Here is a 26,335-nt window from a genome sequence, read left to right on the forward strand (position 1 = left end):
ATAGTTCCCTGTGACGGCACATAACGACACATGAACACTGGCTGCCGGTGGAAATAACAACACCGGCCATGCTGCTTAACAGCCCAGCGAAGTGAAGACCCATTCAGGCTTCCTCTCCTTTTCTGTTTTTTTCAATTCACAGTCTCTTTCCGCTCTTTCTCGACCTTCAGACAAATGAATGAAACCGGGGAGAAAACAGGCATGTCATGACTCTGTTATTGGCATCCATGGCCGATTAATTATGATGCTTGAAATGTGCCCTACAAGTGCACAGCGATGTAATAAATCTACATGTGGTGAGTAAGATGGGTTCTCAGGCCTTGATTAGAGAGTGCCGCTGTTTGCCAGACATGGGACATCGACATTCTTTGGGTCAGAACCATGGGTCGGGCATGGAGTGACTAAACATGCTGATATAACACATTTGAGACCTGAGCATTGAAATGAAAAGAGCAGAAAAAAGGCACAGCAGTGCACTTTTAAAGGCCACATCTTCTTTTAAACATCTTCCTCCATGCATTCTTGCTCTGATTCATCCTGGATCCATATGATGACCGATTCTTTGTGCACCATCCTAAAGCTGCTGACTGGACGCCACTGTATTTTCTGCAGTGCCGGCACAGATGGACTCTATCTAAACAGTTTACTCGTTCTGGCACTCTCTGACAAAAGCAGACGCACACCTGCTGTTCCGGCCACATCAGCATGGCAGAATGCTGCTTTGCTCCAAGGCATTAGGCCCTGGGGACTCAAACCCATAGCCTTCTGAATATTAGCCCTACAAGCATTTGGCTTATCTGTATCCTGAAAAGTGACCTCAGTGGGTTTTTCACACTTGAAATTGTTTATGTAATCTTGGATTATCAGTAACACTTTAGAATAGGGAACACATACTGTATTCACTGTTAACTAAGAATCTCCTATTGTGCTGCTAATTATTAATAGTTATTAAGGAAGTTCAGTTTAGGTGCAGGGTTGTATTAACTGTGGCTAGTCGGATTTATTATTACATTTGACCACCCTGTGATGGTGTTCTTCTTTGCATATTTATAAGGTGAATAACATTGATTGGACAAGTACAGCACATTTTATTTACCGATTGTCCATCAGTGGAAATAACACCACATAAATGTGTTCTGGTTGTCTTCTGAAACATACTCCAAAAAAAATAAATTCAAAAATCAAAAATATCAAAGACTAAAATAGAAGGTAAACACAGATGAGTGTTTGCTGTCACTGTCACAACAGTTTAACTGTCGCCTTCAGACACTGAAACTAAACAGAGCATGAATGTTTCTGTACAAAGCACATGAATATTTAATGAGATGAGAGGCGGTTTACGATTGGTTGTCTTTTGCTAAACACCTTGCCATTACTCATCTTTTGCTAAACAACTCTTGCACTACAGTTTTGCACCCTTGCACAAAAGCATAAACCAGGCTAAAAAAGCAATTATTTACTCATCCTCATGTTCCAAACCTGTATTACTTTTTGTTACACACACACACACACACACACACACACACACACACACACACACACACACACACACACACACACTCACACACACACACACACACACACACACACACACACATATTTACAGTGCTTCTCTTCCAGGACAACAGTCAAACATATTGATGACAACATCTCCTTATCAGCAACACGTACACAAAATCTTTGTCCAATAAAATGTCTCTCCTTCCATACTAATTAGCAAAATCAAGATTTTGCTAGGGCTGGTCTTTGACATAAATGCATTTTCACCACATCCTGTTTCAAAAGGCAATGCATTAGCACAAGAAAGAAAATTGCATTAAATCGATTTGATTTCAAAGGGACCTATTCAGTGCTGAATACTGGAAAGCATAAGGCTCTACGGAACATTTAACATGATAAACCGTGTTTTCCAAAACTCTTTATTCTTAAGCACACAGATTTTGGACAGTGAATCATACTGGTGCCATAAAGCAAAATTCAGCAAAGATTCATGTACGGTTCTTAAGATGCAGACAGAACACAGTGTTATTTGGCACCGTCCTTGCTTGCACAAATCAATTTTTATTACAAAGAAATTCATTTGTTTTATTATGGACTATAACATTTTAAAAGTACAATAAAGACCCTGAAATGCAATACATAAAACTGACCCATTCTTTGCATCAACAGACCAAGTGAAAACTGATCTTTGACCTCGCAAGTCAGGCTTTAAGTAACTTGATTCAATCTTTGGCCATTATGAGAGGCAAATGTCTAGATCTGAACCTTCTGTTGTTGTTGAATTGCTACATGGTAACTTTCTGCAAAAAGCTCAAAATTTAAATTCCATCTTCTGAAGAACAGGAATGAAAGAGTCCTTGCAGAGGATATGGTTCTCAGCATGTTATTATACATTAACTAGTGTATCCTTCAGTGGAATGCAAGATATTCTGAAGTGTGGTTTTTTTGCGGTTTTCAACCAAAAACAACATAGGACACTACTGACTTTCATTGTATTATATATATAAATATATATATATGTGTGTGTGTGTGTGTGTGTGTGTGTGTTCTTTTGTGAAATATCAGGACACAACTCTGTATAATGACATGGGTATGACAGGTATTACAAGGAGAGGGTGACTTATGAGGACATAACCCATGTCCCCATTTTTCAAAACGCTTATAATTCATACAGAATGAGTTTTTTTGAGAAGGTAAAAATGCACAAAGTTTCCTGTGAGGGTTAGGGTTAGGTGTAGGGTTGGTGTAGGGCCATAGAATATAAAGTTTCTACAGTATAAAAACTATTACGCCTATGGGGTGTCCCCACTTTTCACAAAAACAAACGTGTGTGTGTGTGTGTGTGTGTGTGTGTGTGTGTGTGTGTGTGTGTGTGTGAAAGATTAAAAAATAAAAGATTATTTTGTCAATGATTGATTTAAAGCTAACAGACACAGACTAAATGCCACAAATACTTTTTTTGAATTTCATAAATGCATCTTGAGCATTTCGGTGAGAAGAAGATTTGAAGCATCTGAAACCTGGCTAATCGTGTAATATAGTTCTCCATGTTTAGTCTTGGCGTCTTATTGTGTTTCCGTTTATGCTGCACACATACAGACACGTGCATGACTCTTATCTGATTAGAGATGTATGGGCTCTGGGTAGTGGTGGTAATTGACATGTGGATGCAGTTGTGTGTATGTTAAACCTGTCGTTGGTAGGCAGGAGATTAACTGATTAATTATCTGAATAAATTCTGATTGGAAATGTATTATCCCAGAGGTCAGTTTATGGTGTTGTAATTAGATGTAAAAGAAATGTGGCCTGCTAATGAAATGCCTGAATCTCCTCAAGATGCCCTTTAGGTGCAGTGGAAGGTTGGCCCAGAGGAAATGTTGGCGTGTAATATGCCTGATGAACTTCGGTTCTTCTGCTGAATCCAGGATTCCTGTTGGATTTGGTGGGGATGTAATTCTTCTCCGAAAATGAATAGGGGGCAGGTTTCCAAAGAGTAAAACCTCATTTTCCTTTCTTTCAGAAGCACATTGTCTCTCTTTGTACTCCGTGTGTTGATTAAATGGTTTTGGATACAGTGTCTATCATTTTGGAAGCCACAAATGAGGTGCCTTCATTGCTGAAAAGACAAATGTGAGATATGGAAAGAAATCAAGCATTTGGACTTCTTCCACTGCTGTCAACTTGGTACTGCCTTCAGCCTAACAGAGATGGAGAACTGTCTCCAATACCTGATTGATTTCTAAGAACAAGCTATTAAAAAGGGTCATTATTTTTTGTATGCGGTGCCTTTTGGACTTCTTGATATGTTTGGATCAGGAAAAGGTTTTATCTAGCTGATTATATATAGCAGAGTTCTGGATTTTATCAGCTAATATTTTTTAAATGAGTGAAAAAAAGATTGAGGTTGCACCAAAATGACTTTAAAATGTTACATTATAACACATTTGTCAGCTTGCAATGGACTTGTACTGTATATTCTGTCCTGTTCCTTAGCAATCAATGAAAAGGCTAATATAGCTGTTTATCTGTATATCAGGAGCTATTATTGAACTTTTATTAAATACCTATAGTCAGATATTTGAAAGGTTTCAGAACTGAAATTCTCATGAGACTTTTGTCTTATGTTGTTGGAGCATAAGAGTGGAGAAGCTGGATACGATGATAAAACATCCAATCTCAAATCAAGCGTTCTGATCAAGTGAGACTTGTTTAATTTCCCTTAAAATGTGTCACATCTTGAAATTGATGTCATAGCTGATTAATTTAGTTATATTTGGGTTAATCTGTTGAATCTCTCATTAGTACATTTACAGAGTAGAAGGCAATACTGGGTATACAGGGAAACAAACAGGACGAAATAGGATTTATTTAACAGATCTTTTATGTAGCACCTGGAAACATAAGGGATAACATCTGACACAAAAGTGATTAAAATGACTTTCAAAATATTATTTTATACTATCATTTAAAATATGATTATATTAATTTACATTTCACTTTATATTAGTGTGTATATATACTGTAATTAGTAGTATAACAGCTTATTACAGGTGCAGTCCACTTTAAGTACCGACTTTGTACCCTATTTACCCCTGAAAATGTGCATATTAGTACCCTATAGTAATATACCCTTAAAGTCAAGTCAAGTCACCTTTATTTATATAGCGCTTTAAACAAAATACATTGCGTCAAAGCAACTGAACCACATTCATTAGGAAAATAGTGTGTCAATAATGCAAAATGATAGTTAAAGGCAGTTTAAAGAGAAAGTTCATCCAAAAATCATCCATCCATCTATCCATCCAATTTTTAGTTTTCTTCATTTTATGATGGACTATCTTAAAAGCTTATGGGTATTTTTTTTTTTTTTTTTTTTTTTTTTTTTTTTTTTACTCAAAAACACTCAAACCTATTGAAAGCAATTTCAGTTTATATTTCAAATAATTGGAGTTTATTTGCTTTATGAAAAAAAAGATTCAAAGAACAGGAGTTAAGGCAATGTCAGCACAGCATGAGCTCACCCAAAGCCAGACACTGTGTTGTGAATTTTTATTTTATTTATTTATTTATTTACAGTTTTGACAGTACAGTACGGTCATACATTGAAGGGAATGCTAATAAATTTATGCTAACACTTGTATCAATATTTTAACATGGAAACCGTAGGACTGTGACTGGAAATCTATTGCACTGAATCTATTGAATATTGCTTTAATAACTATTCAGTCGACCTAATCAGTGTTGACTTGTAATGGGTCTAGCAATCTTGTTTAGTCTGCTCAAGTTTGTCACCTTTTTTGAGTTATAGTGGATCATTGCTGCCATTATATTTGAGCCTAAATACCAAAGCATGTCATAAACATCTGCTTGGCTCATTCTCCTTTAAATCAGAACCAGAGTTCTGTTCAGAACTGATGAATAACTTCCCTGAGCCTTGGATGTCTCTGCTCTGATGACGGTTCCAGTTGCACATTCGAACAGGAAACAAACATCAGTTTAACACCTCCGATTAATACAGTCGGCAGTTTGATCACTGGGGAACAGGAAGTGGTTGAGCACTGGGGCTGGGCCACAGCCAGAAGTAATGTATTGGGATTTGTATTCATTACAGATACACTCTCCTGTCTCGGTGCCTGCATAAGAGAGATGGAGGACCGGCCGGGTTCAGACTCACTATAAGCACAGGGAGCAAGAGAGAGCACACTACAGGAATATGAATAAATGAGAGCGAGAGAGAGAGAGAGAGAGAGAGAGAGAGAGAGAGAGAGAGAGGTGCAGATTTATTTTCCTATTGTCAGTTTCAGCTTTCACTCCATCAGTATCCTGCTCACCTTTCAGAGGTGCCAAGCATCTTTGTGGGTGTAATCTCATGTTAAACCTCTCTGCTTTCTCTTAGAAATGTACTGCTTAATTTTAAGTGTCATCTTCTATCCCTAAATCTCAGCAGTGGTCTTGTAAAATGTGATATGAGACATGTGGGTTCCAACCTCGGAGCGTTTGATGTCTCGGGCAGATGGGGTCTTTGGGCCCCCTTACGTGCTATGGACACACTGGTCCTGGTTGTAAAATCATTATAATGATGTATATGTCTTTCCCAGCATTCCATTGGCTTGTCCTGAGCATTTGCTGTTCATTTTAATCAAACTCTTATTTTGCATGATTAAACATTTAGGATGACTTAAAAAAATGACTGAAAAGCCATTTTCAAAGCCAGTATGAATGCAATGCAAATTATTATTATATTTTTAAATTAATTTCAGCAATTAGGTGTACATCACATTCTCTGCTGAAATTAAAATATATTCACCAAGTTAATTCTGGTTCACTCATTAGATCGGACAAGCGTTTCAAATGTTTTGTTCCAATATGTTATTTAATGCAATGTCCATATCATTCTTTTTCTTATAGAAAAAGTGAAAAAATATACGGTGGGGACTTATTTCAACACATCATTTGGAGGCAGAGCTGAATGTGAGCTAATGATTGGAGATCATTTATTCACCAGAGAGAAGTCTGTCATTTCACTGGAAGATCAAGTTTAGCCATTTTATAAAAAATGATGGGGTCAAAAACAACCAAAATTAAACATGCATAGATTCATTTTTTATAATAAGATAATTAAGAAGCATTTAGAAAGGGTGAATTTCCAGTTCACACCGACTTTAAGTTTTTATTTTATGCTAAATATTTATGTAATGTAAGATAACATAATGTAAATGTGTTGTAAATGCTGTTTGATGCTGGTTGCATTTGAAAACAGCAGCATGTGTAAAGTGGCATTGGCATCAAACACACTGGACTCTGGGCTCTAGCCTGACCTGAGTTTGCATTGCTTTTCCTGTCATTTTATCCTTAAGCAGCCTTTAGGCTCTCATCGAATGTCCTAGGTCAGAGGAATGAGGTAAGACTCTTCAGGGTCGAGAGAGAAGTCATTTCAGGCCTGGCAGAGGTGAAAAATGATCAAGCTCACACTCATTTTTTACTGTTGCGCTTTCCTTTCACTGTTGCTTTTGACTCTGTGCCTGTCTGCGGTTTGTGCGCGAGACAGATGTCGATGGCGTCTCTGTGAGTCTGGCAGTCAGTTATTATTTTATAGATGAACCTTCCTCTAAGTTGTTTTTCAAAGAACCATCTGACACTTTTTGAGAAATAAATCCTGGAAGAATCATTTCCGAGGGTTATATCAGAGGAAAGACGGTCGTAGTTTCCCCACAAAAAAGAGGCTTGAATCACCCGTTTTTATGATCAGAAATGACTAGGAGTTTTTTCCACAACCTTATTTCTCCCCCACCAGCCCACCCTTTCTCATGTGACATTTCAACCCTCCCTTCTAACACACACACACACACACACACACACACACACACACACACAGACACACACACACACACACACACACACACACACACACACACACACACACACACACACACACACACACACACACACACAGGTGTGCAGAAGGGTCAATGTGGTCCCAAACCTTCCTCTTCGTCTTCCCAGACCCCAAAATAACTCTGTTCTAATTAACGTAATTAATTTCACTTATAGCAGTTAATTATTTCACATTGGGTGAAGAACAGAGCACTGGAAGTGCTGAAGTGAGGGAAAGGTGGTCTCAGGAGCCGTCTAATCTTGGTTTAGGGCAGTGGAGGAAGATTAGAGTTACTCATGCACTCCTGAAGAAAAGACGTGAACCCAATTACATCTTCTGTCTTTTTTTTCTGCTTCTCTCTCTTATTTTAGCCCTCCAGAGTGCTACCGTGAGCGCCTGTGTGTGATGATGACAGTTAAACTGGCTAATAACATCTCAGAACTGAAAAGAGTTTTGAACTCAACCCAGTTCTTGTTACAGTCATGTTACAGGTGGCCGAATCTGCATACTTCCCTTCAACACAGTTTGCAAGAAGCAGTATGGGAGTAGGATGTTGAATATTCAGTATGATCTTGATATAGTAGGCAAACAATAGGTGGACAGCACCACAATGCCTCACAAAAATATTGCTTTGTGTCATTACCGTTATAGTTGTGCTATCGAGTTTTTTATGGAATTTGAATGATTATTTAAACCTTATAGTTAATGATATTGTTAGCATCATTGGTATGAACAGTACCAAGTGTGAAAAGTACCAAAAACATTATTCCTTGTGGCTAAATTGTGCTTGTTTATCCGCAATCAAGTACAGCACTCACCTGCATTTTTTACATCAAAGAATTCCTGTCTTTACTCGCAAGTGAAGTGAGAGTGAATTTGTGTAAAGTATGTGAATTTGGACACTCTATTCACATGGTTGGTGTTTAAAAATTGACATCTGTTTTACAAACTCTCCATGTGTCCATGCTACAGTAGACAAAAGCAGGATTGAGTAATGTCCATTAGATGAAGCAAGATATTTCTCCTCTGTAACTTGCAAGTAATGCCTGTGTGGCGAGTGGGGCGGGGCCGAGGGACGTGGGAACAAGGAGTGAGGCCGGCAATGATTGGGCAAATCAGTGACACCTGCAACCCACCGCCGGTCTCGAGTCCCACGTAGGAGATGAAAGGATATAAAACTGGAGCGATGACAGTGAAGGACGAGAGAGGACCAGGCCTGGGCGTTATTTTAGGTTTTGGTTTTATTTTGTGCGCATCAGTCGTCCGTGAGGGGCTGGTGCGCTGTTTTATGTTTATTTTGTTATTAAAGTTTCATTTGATTGTCCGCCGGTTCCTGCCTCCTTCTTCCCGATGATTATTAAGGGTTAATGTATTACAGTGGTGCCGAAGCCCGGGAGAAGGAGGGACGCCCTGCTGAAGATCCCTCGCCGCTGTGGTGAATCCGCGGTGCCACGGAGCAGGCGAGGAGGATGCCGCCATGGATGCTCGAGGCGGTGGACTAGAGCGAGTTGCCGGGGGCGGGCGAGCTCGCTGCCGACCGCCCACGATATGGAGGGGCGGCTGCCGTCCGTGAGGGAGCGGAGGAGTCGGGGCCGTTCGCCAGGGGGCCGGAGCCTGCTGCCTCCATGAAGGAATCCGGAGGAGCAGGGAACGGGGGACTCCTGCCGGCTGCCCAAAACCGGAGGAGCCGTCGCCGTCCACCGGGCGGCGGAGGAGTGTCGTGCCGTCCGCCGAGGGCCGTCCAGTACCACCGCCAGGCACCGCGGAGGAGATCACCCAGCTGGTGGAGGGCCGAGCAGCAGTGCGTCTGGGAACTGGAATTTTTTTTTTTTCTCTCCCCTCTCTCGTCTCTGTCGCTCCTCCTTCCATCTCCGTTTCTCTCGCCTCGTCTGTCCTACCCCCAGGTTCCCGCAGGTCCCCGTGAGCGGTCCCCCCCCCGGAGGGAGGGGGGGGGGGAGTAGAGCGCAGTCTCAGGAATACCCCCCGGCCTGCCAGGGGCGATTGGGGTATGTGACGAGTGGGGCGGGCCGAGGGACTTGGGAGCGAGGCCGGTGGAGTGATTGGAGATGAGCTACACATGTTCGACCCGCCGGTCTCGAGGCCCATGGAGGAGATGGAAGGATATAAAACTGGAGCGACGACAGTGAAGCATGAGAGAAAACCTTTTATTTTAGGTTTTGGTTTTATTTTGTGCGCATCAGTCATCCGTGAGGGGCTGGTGCGCTGTTTTGTGTTTATTTTGTATTATTAAAATGTTATTTGATTGTCCGCCGGTTCCCGCCTCCTTCTTGCCAAGGACTAGGAAGTCTTAAATCATTACAGCCTGTAACCTTCCGGTTGTTAAGTCTGAAGCCACATCTGATGTATTAGCCTTTTCCGTTTCCAAACGCTCCTTCAGAACCCACAAGAAAAAAAAACAATGGTGGAACCTTTTAACCTTTCACAATCACTTCCTTACCACTGTACCACTGAGAGTTAAAAAGGTCTAAACCAGAGTTTCTTAACTTTTCATTTGTTTAAGAAATACGACTATTATAACATTTTCTGCTGTAGCCCTTTCCTGTTCTCTTTCTCATTGCAAGGGAAGCAGTAGAATGCCAGCTCGACTCGGCTCGGCTCGGCTCGCTTTTCACTCCGTTTTCCATTGCAGATAGTACCTCCACAATAGTACCTGGTTGTCATAGCGACGCTGCAGGAAACTGCCGTGAAGTAATCTTCTACGCGACACACACCCGCTACCCACACACACAGGACAATGGAGGAAATCGAGTGCATGTTGTTTTTGATCCTCGGGATGTGGCTGTTTCTCACAGCAAGAAGACAAACGTTGTTTCAGGAGAGGCTGAGAGCAGCAAAACGAAACACTGCTGAAAAAAACAGGAGTGTAATGATGACGCAGTGAATAGTGACGATTCTCTCTGACCAATCAGCAGTCTGCTGTGTTTTCACGTCACATTATAGTATCGCCTCAGCTCGCTTGGAACCTCGCCGGAGGTGGTACGAAAAAAAGTACCTGGAAGCCGGTACAGGTACAAGTTTTACACAGTGGAAAACCAAACAGAGTCGAGTCGAGGTGAGCCGAGGCGAGCTGGTACTGTGTAGTGGAAAAGCGCCATAAGAAGAACACTATTTTGTGTATTTGGCATAATGAAATGTGTTTATGCAGTTTAAGGTTCAAAAAACACATTATTTTCCACATGCTGTACATTGTTGTTTCTCCTCTGTGCCTGACCTTTTTTAAAGGCATCGTTTTTTACAAAGCTCATCGATCTGAAAAGCAAGGTGTGCTCTGATTGGCCAGCTATCCAATGCTTTGTGATTGGCTGTCCCACATCGTAACATAGACATGTGGGGGGGCGTGTTTAAACTAGGTGCTTTAGGAAGGCTTGGACCAGTCTTATCTTTTATAAAGAATATGTCTTTGGGTTTGAGACTTTAGTATTTGAAACTTTACAGATCTTCTTTATGCCCCAAGAGCTTATAACACTCCAAAGAGAAAGGAAAACTTGAAATCGCATCATATGACCGCTTTAATATGAAGTTGATCATGACTTACATATATGTGCTGTGTAGTATTGATTGTTTAAGGATTTGATTTTTATACTAAACTGCATTTAAGGTGTTCATCGATTTTGAATATAATCACAGTTTCACCTGGATCTTTCAAGGGCAACAAAAGGCATGTGAATTCACACAATCCAAACTTTGTTCACAAACAAAATAAATTCACAGGTATTGCTACCTTCACAGGTCACCTCTTGCCCTTCTGAATTCAGAGGAGAAGAGGGGAAAGATGTTTAGAAAAAGACAGGAAGAGGCAGGGTGCATGAGTTTGACCGAACAGATAAAGAGGAGAGGGAGGGAGTGATATTGGCAGTGGAGGAAGGAGAGAAGAGAGAGAGAGCAAAAGAGATGGTCTGATGAGTTATATATTATTCAGTAAGTTATACATTATTGAAGAGAGTTCATATTTAGCTGTTACACACACAGGCATAAATTAAGAGAAAAAGGGAGAAAGCACAGACAGAACAAGACAGATGAAGATGAGATGAAGTCACTCTAATGTGTGTGTGAGAGGGTTTAGGAGAGAAACGCAGTTATAAGAATCAGCATTCATGCTCCAAATTAAACGCAGCATTAATCTGGACCAGTGGGGTTTGCGCTGCAAGGCTCTTTTCGTGACGGAGATTACCGAATCCTCTGGGCCAAATTCCAGTTCAGAATTCCAGGACTCTCATTCATGTCTTGACTTTCCTTCTAAAAAGCATCGAATTCCATGAAAACCAGCTGCACTTCGGTTGTATATAAACAGGCCAGACTGCATCACAATGGAACATTTTACTCAGCGTATGAAGGCCTCATGACGCCATACCTATACGTGTCCAATATATATGAAGCAGTTGCTGAGATGTCTGTGAATGCAGATCTGTGGTTTGGGTTGGAATCAAGTTAATTTCAGGATCAAGTGCCAATTTTCCAGTTTCCATTCCAGTTTTCGAGTCTTTTGTATTGTCAAAGCAGTAGTTTATAATACAAATGACAGTAACTATGTTTCTTCAGTTGCGAATTTACCTTGCGCGAAATGTAACTAGTCTGTGGCTCTTTTTTCTTACATAATAAATTATTAAATGAAGTAACTAACACTGTCATTTTATCTTGCGCTCGGATGTCTGATGTTTGGGAATGCAGTTGAGATTTCCAAATACCTTTTGGCTTTGGACTTTGGAAAATTATTAAATAACATTTGACATGGTGTGATGTGTGATGAGATTGTGGCACTAGTTAGTGCAGTTATCCAATCACATGATCTGATGAAGCAAAGTCACGTGACTTTTTTGATGTATATTAGCCGTGTTTCCACTGTCGGGCCAAAAGCGGGTGTGCTAGTGCGTGCCAGGGGCAGTCACGTTTCCACTGTCACTTCCGGGGCTTGATCGTGCCTCGTCAGTGCTTCCTTGGGGCCAAAGGCCCGGGTTTTTTGGCCCGACGAAAACCTTGTGCCAAAATAGTTATGAACAAAGGCGGAGTTTCTCTGCGTCTGGAGAGGGTCAGCACCTCGAATCATTTCAGAAAGCTAAGCTATAACACCAGCATTAAAAACTTTTTAAAATAAGTTGAGCTCAAAACTCACTTTAAGTCAGCAGCGAGTGTTTGAAATAACTTGATCCGATGTGGATTATAAGTACCATACAAGGCAGAAATATTTATAAGTGATGCAAAAGATGTGCACGCTAGGCATTAACATTACCTTACTAAACATGGTATACGACTGCTTGAAGAAATCAGACGTCAGCTTCTTATTCTCTATCACAATCATGTATTTATTTAGTAACATATTTTATCTGTCATAAGTCTCATCTCAAGAGTTTAGCTCCGCCTAGCCTATGTCATAAAAATATAATAATGGTTTTTGTTTGGTTCTAAAAATATAGAAATTATCATTCTTTCTAAATGTGATGTATATAGGTTACTGTGACTACAAATAAACAGAAACAGACTTGACTGAATAAGCAGGCTATGTTCCAGAGATGGGACCAAGTCACACATGTGCAAGTCTCAAGTAAGTCTCAAGTCTTAACCTTCAAGTCTCAAGTAAGTCCCAAGTATTTTTTTCTTGGGCAAGTCAAGTCAAGTCACAAGTTATGTCAAGTCAAGTCAAGTCAAGTCAAGTCCAAGTCAAGTCACCTTATTATTGTAATTTTACCTGCAGAATCTGATCTTAATAAAGTTAAAAGACAAGATATAAGTAACAGTAAATTAAAATAATTTGGATTTGCATTGTAAATACTCATGTTCAGTAAAATACATCATGGAATCAAACAAAATTGTAACTTCATAAAATTATTTATTTTTGTTCACTTCTGCCAACAGAAATGTTTTACATTTTCAACATTGAGTCCATAAAACAAATAACAGCTAAACATCCAACAGACTCCTCTCTGAACACCCCCCCCCCTCCTCTCTCTCTCTCTCTCTCTCTCTCTCTCTCACACACAAAGGACATGACATGACATTCAGCCAAGTATGGTGACCCATACTCAGAATTTGTGCTCTGCATTTAACCCATCCGAAGTGCACACACACAGAGCAGTGAACACACACACACACACTGTGAACACACACCCGGAGCAGTGGGCAGCCATTTATGCTGCGGCGCCCAGGGAGCAGTTGGGGGTTCGATGCCTTGCTCAAGGGCACCTAAGTCGTGGTACTGAGGTGAAGAGAGAACTGTACATGCACTCCCCCCACCCACAATTCCTGCCGGCCCGAGACTCGAACTCACAACCGTTCGATTGCAAGTCCGACTCTCTAACCATTAGGCCACGACTTCCCCTCAAACACAGTTTACATACAACATTAAACTTTCTTACATTTCTCCTCTCTCTCTCTCTCTCTCTCAAGTTCAAGTTGCTTTATTGGCATGACATTTGAGTTACAGTTTTGCCAAATTTAGCATTTAGATACAGAATAAAATATGATTACAATAAAATACAATAAAAATAGCAGCAGCAGATAATATTTCTAATATTAATAATAATAATTATATAGAATTAAGAATATAAAATAAAACAGTTGAATACAATAAATGATCCCTTTTGTATGGTGTGTATGGTGTATAAATATTTAGCAGCTATTGTGACTGCCGTCTCATTCTCTCCAAGTATATAGAGTAGTTTCTCCGAGTCATTTAGAGACAAGAATGAAGGATTCAAAGCTTCAAACTGTGGGAAGAATGTTTCTCTTGTAGTGCTGTATTTGGGACAGACAAGAAGGAAGTGTTTCTCATCCTCTGTTTGATTCAGCTCACAGTGTTTGCCTCTCTTCTCTCGGTAGCCAGGATCTTTTATGTCTACCAATCTCTATTTCCAAATCATGATCACTGAGTCGATATTTTGAAAGGATTTGTCTTTCTTTTAATTGCTTGAGTGATAAGTAATTTGCCAGTTTTGTGGTTCTGTTTAGGGCCGAATAACACTGGAGTTTGGTTTGGAGCTCAAATTCATTTTTTAAATTTTTCATCATAATTATACTTCAGATTTTTGTCAATTAGTTTCTGAATGTTGGGGTTGTGATTGGAGTCAGACTCAGTTTGGGTTTCCTTCATCAGGTGAAGCACGAGTGTGTTTCTCTCTCACTCACTCTCTCTCTCTCTCTCTCACACACACACACACACACAATCTCTCTCTCTCAGAGTCATTAAGGTCATTACCTCTATTACAAGGTATTGCACTTGCAAAATATAAGATTCGAGAGTCTTGTCTGCAAGCCGAGCACGATGTGGCCTATCCCACCATGTATGCGCGCTCATAATGGAAGCAACGCGGTCGCGACTCGCACGCGGTGCGACACGCTCGACGCCTCAGGGGCGCAACTGCCCGAGCGCTTTGGAAACAATGAGAAAGCGGTGCGACTAGCGATTTCCACGCGTTTTTAGGCGCGAATTATTGACGACAAAAGCGATGACCCTCAGTACCCCTCAAGCTGAGATGTTGATGTGATGTGATATCTGATCTAAGTGGGCGTGGTCTGCGTAAGGTAGAGAGGGCATGACTGATGATGTCATGACATGACAACGCGATTCTCAGCCTGCGCTCCAGCTGAGTAATCAATTTTATTTTTTAAAAATAATTTATATATTTTATATTCAAACTGAAAACATAATGTGATTAACACTCAAGTCATTCAAGTTATCCTGTCTCAAGTCAAGTCAAGTCCCGAGTCTTTAACTTCCAAGTCCGAGTCAAGTCTCAAGTATTTTATTTTTTGTCAAGTCAAGTCACAAGTCATAAAAATAGCGACTCGAGTCGACTCGAGTCCAAGTCACCAAGTCACAAGTCCCCATGTCTGCTATGTTCATAATGCTTTATTTCTTTCTCTAATTTTCAGTCCTGATAAATTAATTAATTATGATCAATGTATCACTTATTATAGTAAAACATTGATGCTTTTGGATTTAAATATTTTAAAAAGCATGCAAACAAATGGCCATTTTTACATTTTCGTTTTGTGATCGCGTTAGTTCCAGTGACTTATTTCTTAATAGTTTTCTGATAACTTCTCTTTGTTTGTGAAATGACGGGGTTGCATGACATTGTTCCTGAGAGGCATGTAAAGGGTGGATTTTAGTGAAGCGCAGCGGAGCTTCTGGCCCAACGATGGAAACGCAGCTCTATTTTGGTCTCGGTGCTACAGGTCCCGTTTAAACCACTGGCTCGCACTGGCCCGACAGTGGAAGAGTGGCTATTGATGCTATTGACACTTGTCAGATAAAAAATTAATTTTACTCTGTTGGGTGCACCAATTTTTTTTTGCTCATTTTTAGACTTGCTGGACTTGCACATTTTTAGGCTTGAAGGAGTGAGTTGTGTTTTTACTTTTCTAAGCTGTTAGACTCCTGATTTTTACCTGGTGTAGGATAAAAATGGGCAAATAAATAAATAAAATATCCCATTGATTTACAACCAATTGGACATTGAACAATATTGCTTATTTTATTGTTGTAACTCCAGAAATCTGTTAAGCAGCACATTTCAGCACTGCTCAACACAAAAATGCAAATATCAAAATCATGATGGGTTTGTTGATTTTGTCCCATTGTAGGTTATTGTTCTGTATGAAAGTGTGTTTTAAATTTCATGGTAGATGTGTTTGAGTCTAAGCTACAACCTCAGTGGCATCTCTCTGAAATCCCTCATTCCCACAGCTACTCGTGTGTGTGTGTGTGTGTGTGTGTGTGTGTTGATGACCAATATTAAACAGACATGCTTTGAACTCCATAGTGACTGATGTCTGTTTCTTAAAATAACTGGACTGTGACCTTATCTCCTGGTCCTGTAGTCTAAATGTTTGTGAGCAGGACATCAGGAACGGATGAAAAGAATAGAAAACATAACACCAAGAAGGAAAGAGAAAGGGAAGGAGGAGTTACATGTTTGCTTGTATAACCCCACTTATTGTAGTGCAAATACCTTGTTTAACCCCATCTCAGTAAATCCACTGTAAGAAATGGAACTACTAAATTAATGTTATAGGCTACTTGTTGCTTTTTTTGTGTGAAAGCCTTGAGAATTACTGTGTACAGCATGAACTAGACACAGCACAACTGGGTTCCAGCAAAAAATAATTTGCCTTTCCACACTAAAAGCAGAAAGGCTACATAACAAAATACAATCACAGCTAATCAGAACATGTTTATGTCTAATAGATAATGTGGAGCAGTGTGATTAGGATACAGTGTTGTCTATATAGATGGGTGTGGGTCTTTTAAGGACTGTTGGAGCAGCACTAAGAGGTTTGTGTTAAAACAGTCCAGCTGATTAGAGGCCTATTTATTAGCTGGAACCTAGAACTTAGAAATACACACATTTTCTGTAGCTATTTGACAAAAGAGCAGAATCATGAGACAGAGAAAGAAAAACAACAACGACAACAACAACAACAACAACAAAAAAAAAAAAAACGTTTATTTTCTTAATAGCAGTCAATTATTGTTGACATTACGGCAAATCTTTTTATGAATCAATATTTTTTTTCCGACGCCTATTCTATTCCTCAATAATAATAATATGTATTTATGTATCTATTAATTATGTTTATTTTATGACATCATTGTCTGTTGATTTGCAGAGGCTGAATAGCTTTGTTGCAGCTGTGCACCATGTGTGTATTTCAGAAGTTTGAGTGTGTGAATATATGTCTCAGGTGTGCATGTGTGACTGTGTGTGTCTGTATGGCTCACGTGTGCGCGTGTGTGTTAATGCTGAATGACGGCTAATTATGTGAGAACACATCCTAGGGCATGTAAACATTATGTTAGTGTTGGTGCCCTGCTTTGTTAAGGTTTTGGTCATGTTTAGGGGTACGTGTGTGTGCTATGGCTGAGGGACCAGTGAAGCGTGACTGAGCAGCTTGATCTGATTGGCTGAGTTTGATAACAGTGATGTAATTGAACAGATGGTAATGGATGACACCTTCAGTGTGCCCTGCCCACTCATGCCACACACACACACACACACACACACACACACACACACACACACACACACACACACACACACACACACACACACACACACACACACACACACACAGCAGCCTAATACAAGCAGTGCCTAAGTGTTGTGTTTTGCCTGTATCTTTCTTTAGCAAACACTCACTGTCTTACTCTTTGGTCTCTCTGTGTGTGTGTGTGTGTGTGTGTGTGTGTGTGTGATAGAGAAAGGACAGAAAATCGAGGTGGCCAAGGATCTGTGTGCATCTCGGTATCATTATCCTGTCATTGGTTAATTTTCTTCTCCAGTAGTTGGGTCTTTTAGAACTGACTTATTTATTTTAGCTTTATGGCTTCAGAGCATCGTCAACATTACTCCATTTCCCACAATTCCCTGCTGAGTCATGAACAGTGAGTATTTCGTGCTTTACAGCTCACTGCTGCACGTGTCACATCATCGAGCGATGACTCAGTGCCACATTAACCCAGCACTTATAAAGTCAAAATTAAACTTTTATGATGCCCAGCTCTACTTCACTATAAAGGGCTTTTACATTAAAATTATTTATATTTTTCTACATATTAATACTTCCATTAACCTCACTGCTGGTTTGTCAGCTGGAACAGGACCTGCACAGAAGTACTTGACCTCCATTTATTTTTTTCGAGAGTCAATAGCCAGAACCATAAATGTCATGTGACTAATCATTCTGGAGCTATAGGGAAATTACATACCATTCACTATAGCGATTATCTTGAGGTGTGGCGTCAAAGGCAGCAGACGGGAAAATCAGTCAATTTCATACGTTAAAGACCCTCCAAAAGATGGAAAACATCTAAAAGCTTATTTTTCCATATAATTTTTATTTTTGCCTAATTTAATTAGGTTACAATACATGGCAACCAGGGTTAATGTTTACTACCATAAAAACCACAAAAAGCTGATGACGACGTTAATTGAAATTAATTTAAAATATAATGATATATATGAGATTTAATGACTGATATAATGATCAATTTATTCAATGAAATTAATAAAAAATGAAATAATAAGCTAAATTGAAATCTACATTTTTTTTTTTTTTTACAAAAGCACATAACAAAATTACTAAAATCTAAACTATAGGTTAAAATAAAATATAAACAAAAATGAAAATATACAAATAAAATTTAGTACAAAAATTATTCATTAAAAATATTAATTAATACTATAATAATATATAAATGGTGCAATGTGTAATATTTACAAAGATCTATCGACAGAAATGCAATATAATATACATAACTATGATTGTGAGCAATTTTCTATCTCCATACACCGTGGGTCCCCTTACATGGAAGTCCCCACCATGTTTCTACTGTAGCCCTAAAGGGACAAACTGCTCTACACAGCGCGTTTTGTCACTTTGTTGTTGTTGCGAATAAAACACTGACACAATGATGAACAAGTAACATTGATTTATTGAATAATCAAGTAAATATAATTACTTAATTTACCTTTGAAAAGAAATCTCATAGCTGTCTGCTGTCTTTACCTACGACATCTTTACCTGTTTAGGCACTGTAACTTCTCTAAAGGGAGGGGTTAGTGGGGGACTGAGCCATTGGTTGCAATTTGCAACCTCTACGCTAGATGCTGCTAAAATTTACACACTGCACCTTTAAGTAACACTAATGACATCTGAATGGCTGTCAATGGAGAAAGATGCTTTTGCCCCAGGATGTTGTAGTTACTTACAGCATTTACCAGCAGGGACAAACAGGGACAAAACTTGACTGATACTGGAACATTACGTGTCACTTTCTTTCTCTCTGTTTTCTGCTATGCTTTAAAACAGCCCTTCACAAATATACATATAAATGTTTAGAGTGTAGCATGTCTCAGCTGAATAAAGGAAACATAGTTCACCAAGATGTGATGCAAGATCTGTTGATACCGCCACATACAGGTCTGTCGCTCTCTCTGTCACTTCTTCTATCCCGCTCTTGCTTAGTTACCTTTGTTATCATTTTCTCCCTATGAATCTGGGTTATTCTGGCCTTGTATCTCTGCAGATGAATTTTAAAAGGATGTTATTAATACTCTTGTGTGTGTGTGTGTGTGTGTGTGTGTGTGTGTGTGTGTGTGTGTGTGTGTGTGTGTGTGTGCGTGTGTGTGTGTGTGTGTGTCAGTGTTCTAGGGTCCACAGGGTCCTGTGTCTCTTCCTGTGTTTGGATCTTTCTGCAAGTAATGTTGTTCTAGGTTTTAAGGCTTAACTCCTGCCAAACCATTAAAATATTTTCTTTATTTCTCTATTATTTGGATAATTAATCACTGTAAAGATTATTGATCTATACATAGATTGTAAAAATGCTTGCATCTCTAGTGATTAAAAACTGTCTAGTTGCACCTTTTGTGCATGCTTTACAGAAAAAAAAAACCTATCAAGAATATGGGTGTAGGAAATATGCCAATAAACTGACTAGATAAAGTAACGACTATTGGTAACATGCTTATATTATGCTTTACACTCTAGTTTCTTTTTCACTCACCCCTAAATATTTTACATAGACAGAAAGTCACTTATTAGCTGACTGAGCAGTGTCTGGCCAGAATGAGTTGTAATGTGGTTCAGACTCGCTATGCCTGTAGTCAGAGGTCTGGCTACATCATGGCTGCATTTGAACATATTCCCTGAGTAAGTGCTTTTGATTAAGTAAATTATAATATAATATATAAGTAAATTATATATTATAAAGTTATGTTCTATATAGTCTGAAAATGTGTAGTATGAATGAAACCAGGTTGTACTACATTTTTGTCATGTTGTCATACTGTTTTTTTGCAAACCATTTTTTACAGATGTATTTTCAGAAATGGTCAGTGTGAGACTACTGACTAGCCTTAACCACACTCCATACAATGCCACACCCTTAACCACACCCCAACAGTGTCACACCCTCAACCACACCCCTAACACCCTTAACCACACTCCATACAATGCCACACCCTTAACCACACCCCAACAGTGTCACACCCTCAAAAACACCCCTAACACCCTTAACCACACTCCATACAATGCCACACCCTTAACCAGACCCCAACAGTGTCACACCCTCAACCACACACCCTAACACCCTTAACCACACTCCATACAATGCCACACCCTTAACCACACCTCTAACAGTGCCACAACCTTAACCACACACCCTAACAATGCCACACCCTTAACCACACCCCTAACACCCTCAAGGGGCGATCACACTGCACTTTTCGCTCCATTGATTTCCATTCATATGCATGCGAATGCGTCAGACCGGAAACACAAGGCATTTCACATTTCGCTGCATTCCAAAGTTCAAGTTTGATGACCTCTGACTTGCGAATTCACATCACGTGAAGAAGTGGGACCAGTAGAAAATCGACACGTCACTGTGTGACCTCTCTGTACAGAAATTCCAATTTGGACGAAGCGCCAATTTTAGCTGTAGCACAGAGTAGCATCTTCAAAATATTATAAAAATTTAATAAAATAGCTGCATGGTTCAGTGGAAACAGGAACAGATGGTACATTTGAATGCAGACAGATTTTATAATTTTTTTTTGCGATGTGCTTGTACTGTGTCTTTTGCGACGGCATCGAAAGCATCTTATATTGTGAGAGAGAGATCGATATAACACGCTTTTGATGCCATCGCAAAAGACACAGTACAAGCACATCAGAATCGTAGCATCGTCCGAAAAAATTTCACACATTCAAAGTCTAGTGTGACCGCCCCTTTAATCACACTCCAAACAATGCCACACCCTTAACCACACCACGAACAATGCCACACCCTTAACCAAATCCCTAACACCCTTAACCACAAGGGGCGTTCGACTTGAAGCACGGCTACAGACGGTGATCAATGAGAGCAGCCACTTGCAGTCGGGTGCGGAGTTGAAAATGGAGCCGTCAAGCCGGACACTTTCTGCTCGCGTTAGTTAGTGACATTCACGTGGTGTTTACATACGTTATCACAGATGAAGTGAATTAAATGCAATATTTATGCTTTCAGTTCCGCCCCTGATTGCAAGCGGCAACTCTCGCAGATTGGTCTGTGCAGCACTGCATGAAATCAAACACACCTAATGCCACACCCTTAACCACACCCCCAAACAAAGCCACACCCTTAACCCAACTCCAAATTATATCACACTCTTTTCCATACCCCCAGACAGTAGGTGTGTACAAATTCATGTGTACTGTTCATGCATTCCTGCAAATTGCAGTCCGATTTGAAAAAGTACATGCCAGTTATAATTTAGTCCAACTTGAGATTGAGCCAATGCCAGATCACTGTGACATCAGCCATCAAAATACAATCATCTGGCTCATTCTGCGCAGCTTTTACAGAGCAGCTGCACAAGCTCTGATGACGACAGAGTAGTTGTACATTACATGTTTGTTCGGACATGTTTGCAATTCTGCTAATGCAAACAAAAAACCTGTTTTTATAATAGGAAAAAAAACATTTTCATCTTAATGTTATATTTTGTCATGTTTATCAAAACAAAACTGATAAAAATATAGTCCCCACTTTATCAGTATTTAAGTAGTACAGGCTTATTGTAAACTTTATTCTTGTAATACAGGCCCTGTATTAAGCAGTCCATAGAGTATTGAATGAAAAGTGTTTCTGCTGCTACATAAAACCTTCACAATTGTTTGTGTATTTGACAAATATTACATCTAATCCACTTCATCTGTGGTAAAGTATGCAAACACTGCAAAAGCTTCACTATAGGAAGCAGAAAGTGTCCAACTTCATCTAGGCAGCAAATCTCAAACACCCAGTGAAACACCCAATATCACACTCAACCACACCTCAAAAACAATATCTTTCCCTCTTTTACAATGTTTAACGGGTCTCTTTATCCTAGTGCTGCTGTGACAGAATGGCCTGGCTGCAGAGCAAAATGAACTAGTGGAAATCAGAACAGGAAATCAGAACAGTAATGTTTTATTCTCTTGTACGGTTGTGGTCAAATTATCCACTGCTGTGATGCAGCAGTGAAAATACTCTATGCACAGCTCAGAGAGAGAGCGAGAGAGTGAACGGGTGTATGTGTTTTTGTGTGGTGAGATGAATATATGAATGGTGATGCTGACTCATAAAACAGTATGTGAGAGAGTGTGACTGTGGTGTTAAAATACACTCCTCCATGCAGTACACTAGATTAACACATGCTGAGATATGTGTGTGTTTGCTTAGCTGCTGGAGTGAAAATGGTGACATATGGACAAAAACACCATATTTTGGAATCAAACTCTAGTTATCCTCTGCCCAGACTCCTTTAGCCCCTCCTCAATGTATATAAGCCCCTCCCCTAGCTCACTTAGTCCCTCCAATACTTGCAAATGCTACAAGATCATTTGATAGTGGCTAATGCCAATGGATGTTTGTTTGTTTGTTTAGAGTGAAAGAGGCATTTCTTTCTTAAAAAAAGTTTTTAATTATATTTTTTACAGTCATCCATTTGTTCATACTATGTGTTTTATATGTGTACATTTGTCGTGTTAACATGTTTGAAGCTGCTAGTTAAAATACAATGTGAATGTTCCTCTTTTAAAGTGACTCACTATACAAAAGCTCCAAGAGAAGCTTCAGATCAGAGGGAAAGGGGTCTCCTGGTGTCTGTGGTGATGCAGTTGCAGAATGTGATTGAATCTAAGTTCATCCATCAGCAATATGGATTCCCAAGCGAACAGCTTTAGTGGCTGTCAGAGCTGATGGCTCACACTTTATTAAGATTTCAGTGAGGTACGGATTTGATCTGTGTGAATGAACGTGGGATTTGAAATTTGGTGATTTTCCTTAACACCTAGTCTTTGCTTTGTGAATTCAGGTTTACAAAAGTGTGTGTGTGTGTGTGTGTGTAGCTCTTTTTGTATGTTTCTGCTTTTATGCATGTTCATTTGTGCCTAACAATAAGAAACTAATTTATCTTCCAATTAGAAAAAAATGAGTGTCAGATTGTCTCTCAAGAGAGGGAATCCAATGTAGGTACTTCAGGATGAGTAACTGAGATTCTTCCTTTTAAAAGTCCTTTATGCAGAGCATGGCTTTACTATGGTAATTAGAAGTGGTGCTTTAGGAGAGTCTGCATGACATCGAGAAAAGCCCAATTTGACTTCCTGTAAGTGAGATAACACAGAACAACTCTCCAGTTCTCTTCTTACTCTCAAACATACTTTACTGAATCCTAATGACCAAAACCCAGCACTTTCTACTATGAAGACGTCTAAAGTATGTGATTTCTGCACCACTAGCATTGCAGCGTCACTCTACAAAAAAACTAAATGTTAAACTGGAATTGGAGAAAATATTTTAACATAGACAAACTCACTGATGTCATTATTACATGACATTTGAAACTAATCCAGACTTTGGCTTATTCAGTGGGCTGAAGCATTTTTTTTTTAAAAGAGAAGGGGTAGAGAGAAAAATGAGGGTACATGATCGGAGAAACTTTCAGTTCTGTGGTTTACTACTTTGATCTCACTCTGGCTCTTATTCCTGACACACACGCACACACACACACACACACACACACACACACACACACACACACACACACACACACACACACACACACACACACACACACACACACACTTCAGTAGGACTCTTGATGTTGGTTTTCTTTGGATTTTATGCTTTTAGACTGCAGATGGAGATGAGACACAGTCCTTCAGGGCTTCCATGTGGGATGTTTTGTGTGATATAATACAAATACTCTGTTGCAGTTGGCCAGTATGGTTATATTGGAATGCCTCAAAACAAGACCGCTAATATAAAAGAACACTGATTGGCTTTTCACACTTGAAATTGTTTACCCAGGAGTTATTACAAATAAATACCAGGGGTGTTTAATCTTGGGTTGCCAGGCTTTGAGATTTCACACTGTACATTTTTAAACCCATTTGTGGATGGATTTGATGGTCTTATTTGCATATTTACAAGCTTAATAACTTTGACTGGACAAGTACAACACGTGACAAGCACACAAACTGTTTTAATAACCACTTGTCCATCTGGCTGTGAGATTTGTTGTCCCTGTGGATTTCTATAAAATAAACTCTCTTAAATGACTGAAAATCCGGGGCTTGAACAGTAGTAAAACAATCAAATCTTTTATTTTTTGGCTTTTCAAATCTGCCCTAAAATGCATTAGAAAAGTTGCCAAGTTAATGAAGGTAATGGTTTCAAAAATGTGTTTACAAATATTTAAATTTGACACCAAAAACATCTTTATTAATTCAGAACCAAAGAGCACTAAACTCCACTTCGTGTGTGTTTTGTAGAGAGTTTTCTTTTTTTGTGTTAGTGCTACATTAACGTCTCTCTCACACGTTCTCATTCACTGTCTCCTTCTCTTCCTCTGCAGGCTCCAACTATTCCAGTCCGTCGTTGGCTCCAGTCCCCAGTCTGAATGAGGACGAGCATGTGGGGGGCGGGGATGGGGTGCTGGGTCTTGCACCAGAACACATTCCCACCCCTGGCGCCTCCCTTAGCTGGCAGGCAGCCATCGACGCGGCACGGCAGGCAAAGCTGATGGGCACCACCGGAGCCCCGATCTCCACTGCGTGCTCCACGCAGCGCAAACGCCAGCCCTACACCAAACCCAAGAAACAGGCCAGCACTGCCTCCACGCGCCCACCCCGAGCCCTTCTCTGCCTCACTCTTAAAAACCCCATCCGCAGGGCGTGCATCAATATCGTGGAATGGAAGTATCCTTTACTAAACTCTGAAATGTTTGTCATATACAGTATATGCACTACTGTTCAGAAGTTTGGAGTCGGTAAAGTTTTTTAAAGTTATGCTCACCAAGACTGCAATAAAACCAGTAAAATTATCAAATATTAGTTCAAATTATATATATATATATATATATATATATATATATATATATATATATATATATATATATATATATATATATATATATATATATATATATATATATATATATATGTATATTACTGACCCAAAACTTTTAAACGCTAATGTTCATATATATCTGTGCTTTAATTCACCACATATTTCATTTGAAAGAGCAGATATGAATCTGAAAGGCAGTACACTGATGCAGGGCCTCAAACTGCCATCACATTAAAGAGCACACAATACTTATGAAGTTACAGATTTATTTTTTTTATCTGTAGTTCGTAAATTTACATTCATGGCAGACACATTCCTCCCAGAGCGATATCCAAAAATGTCTCATATTGAGTTTGTGACAATTGTTTCAGCAGGTAGCTGAGGATACAGTTCTTTTGTGAACGTTAATTAATCAGTGTTACAGTTACAGACTGCTCATAAACTCCTCAGACAAGACGTACTGTAGATGAATTAAAATTCTTGATCTCCAGGCCATAAATGTATTCTTTTCAACTTTGATTCGCAGCAGTGCTTCTCAATAGGTGTGGTTATTAATTGTTGCATTATCTGTTTGTTAGTATTACAGCATGTTTAACAGATGTGTTATGGCCTCTTTGCATTGCTATAACTATGCAATGGTGCATGAAGCAATACAAAAATTATAAAAGGCCTCACTGAACAAAAAAAAAAAAAAAAACACAAAAAATGTGATGTGTTATTCTCATGACTGTCATTTCCTCTTTGCTGCATTACAGGTGTGAATATATTTTTTTGTGGTTTATATGCCACTTCAGATGCAGCTTCTGTTCTACCTTTTGCTTGTGTTTTGCTTGATAGAGTATATCTTTCTAATCAGATGTGAATCCCTCTTACATCTAATTCTACAAAGGGTTAAATCGAGTTGAGCTTTGATGAGTCATTCGAGGGGCACCCCTCAATAGCATTTTACAGGAGACTGTAGGACGGTGTGTTCCCCTGTACTTCCCCCCTTCCTCTCTTTTTCCCCTCTCTCACGGTTTTATGTAATCATTTCTTCCCACAAGAGACAGCAATAGCTCCCCAAC

The 26,335-nt window shown here is 39.6% G+C and overlaps 1 protein-coding gene across 4 annotated transcripts in view; it reads left to right on the plus strand.

Annotated features, from left to right (window-relative positions):
* The window catches only part of LOC132099005 (voltage-dependent L-type calcium channel subunit alpha-1C-like), a 131,304-nt gene that overhangs the window by 18,954 nt on the left and 86,015 nt on the right, over positions 1–26,335 (plus strand). For all 4 annotated transcript variants that reach the window (XM_059505351.1, XM_059505353.1, XM_059505352.1 and 1 more), the window contains exon 2: positions 24,778–25,120. In XM_059505351.1, the coding sequence (XP_059361334.1) occupies positions 24,778–25,120 (343 nt within the window). The remainder of the gene's footprint in view (positions 1–24,777; positions 25,121–26,335) is intronic.

The sequence above is a fragment of the Carassius carassius genome, chromosome 22, assembly GCF_963082965.1.
Source record: "Carassius carassius chromosome 22, fCarCar2.1, whole genome shotgun sequence".
Taxonomy (NCBI): Eukaryota; Metazoa; Chordata; class Actinopteri; order Cypriniformes; family Cyprinidae; genus Carassius; species Carassius carassius.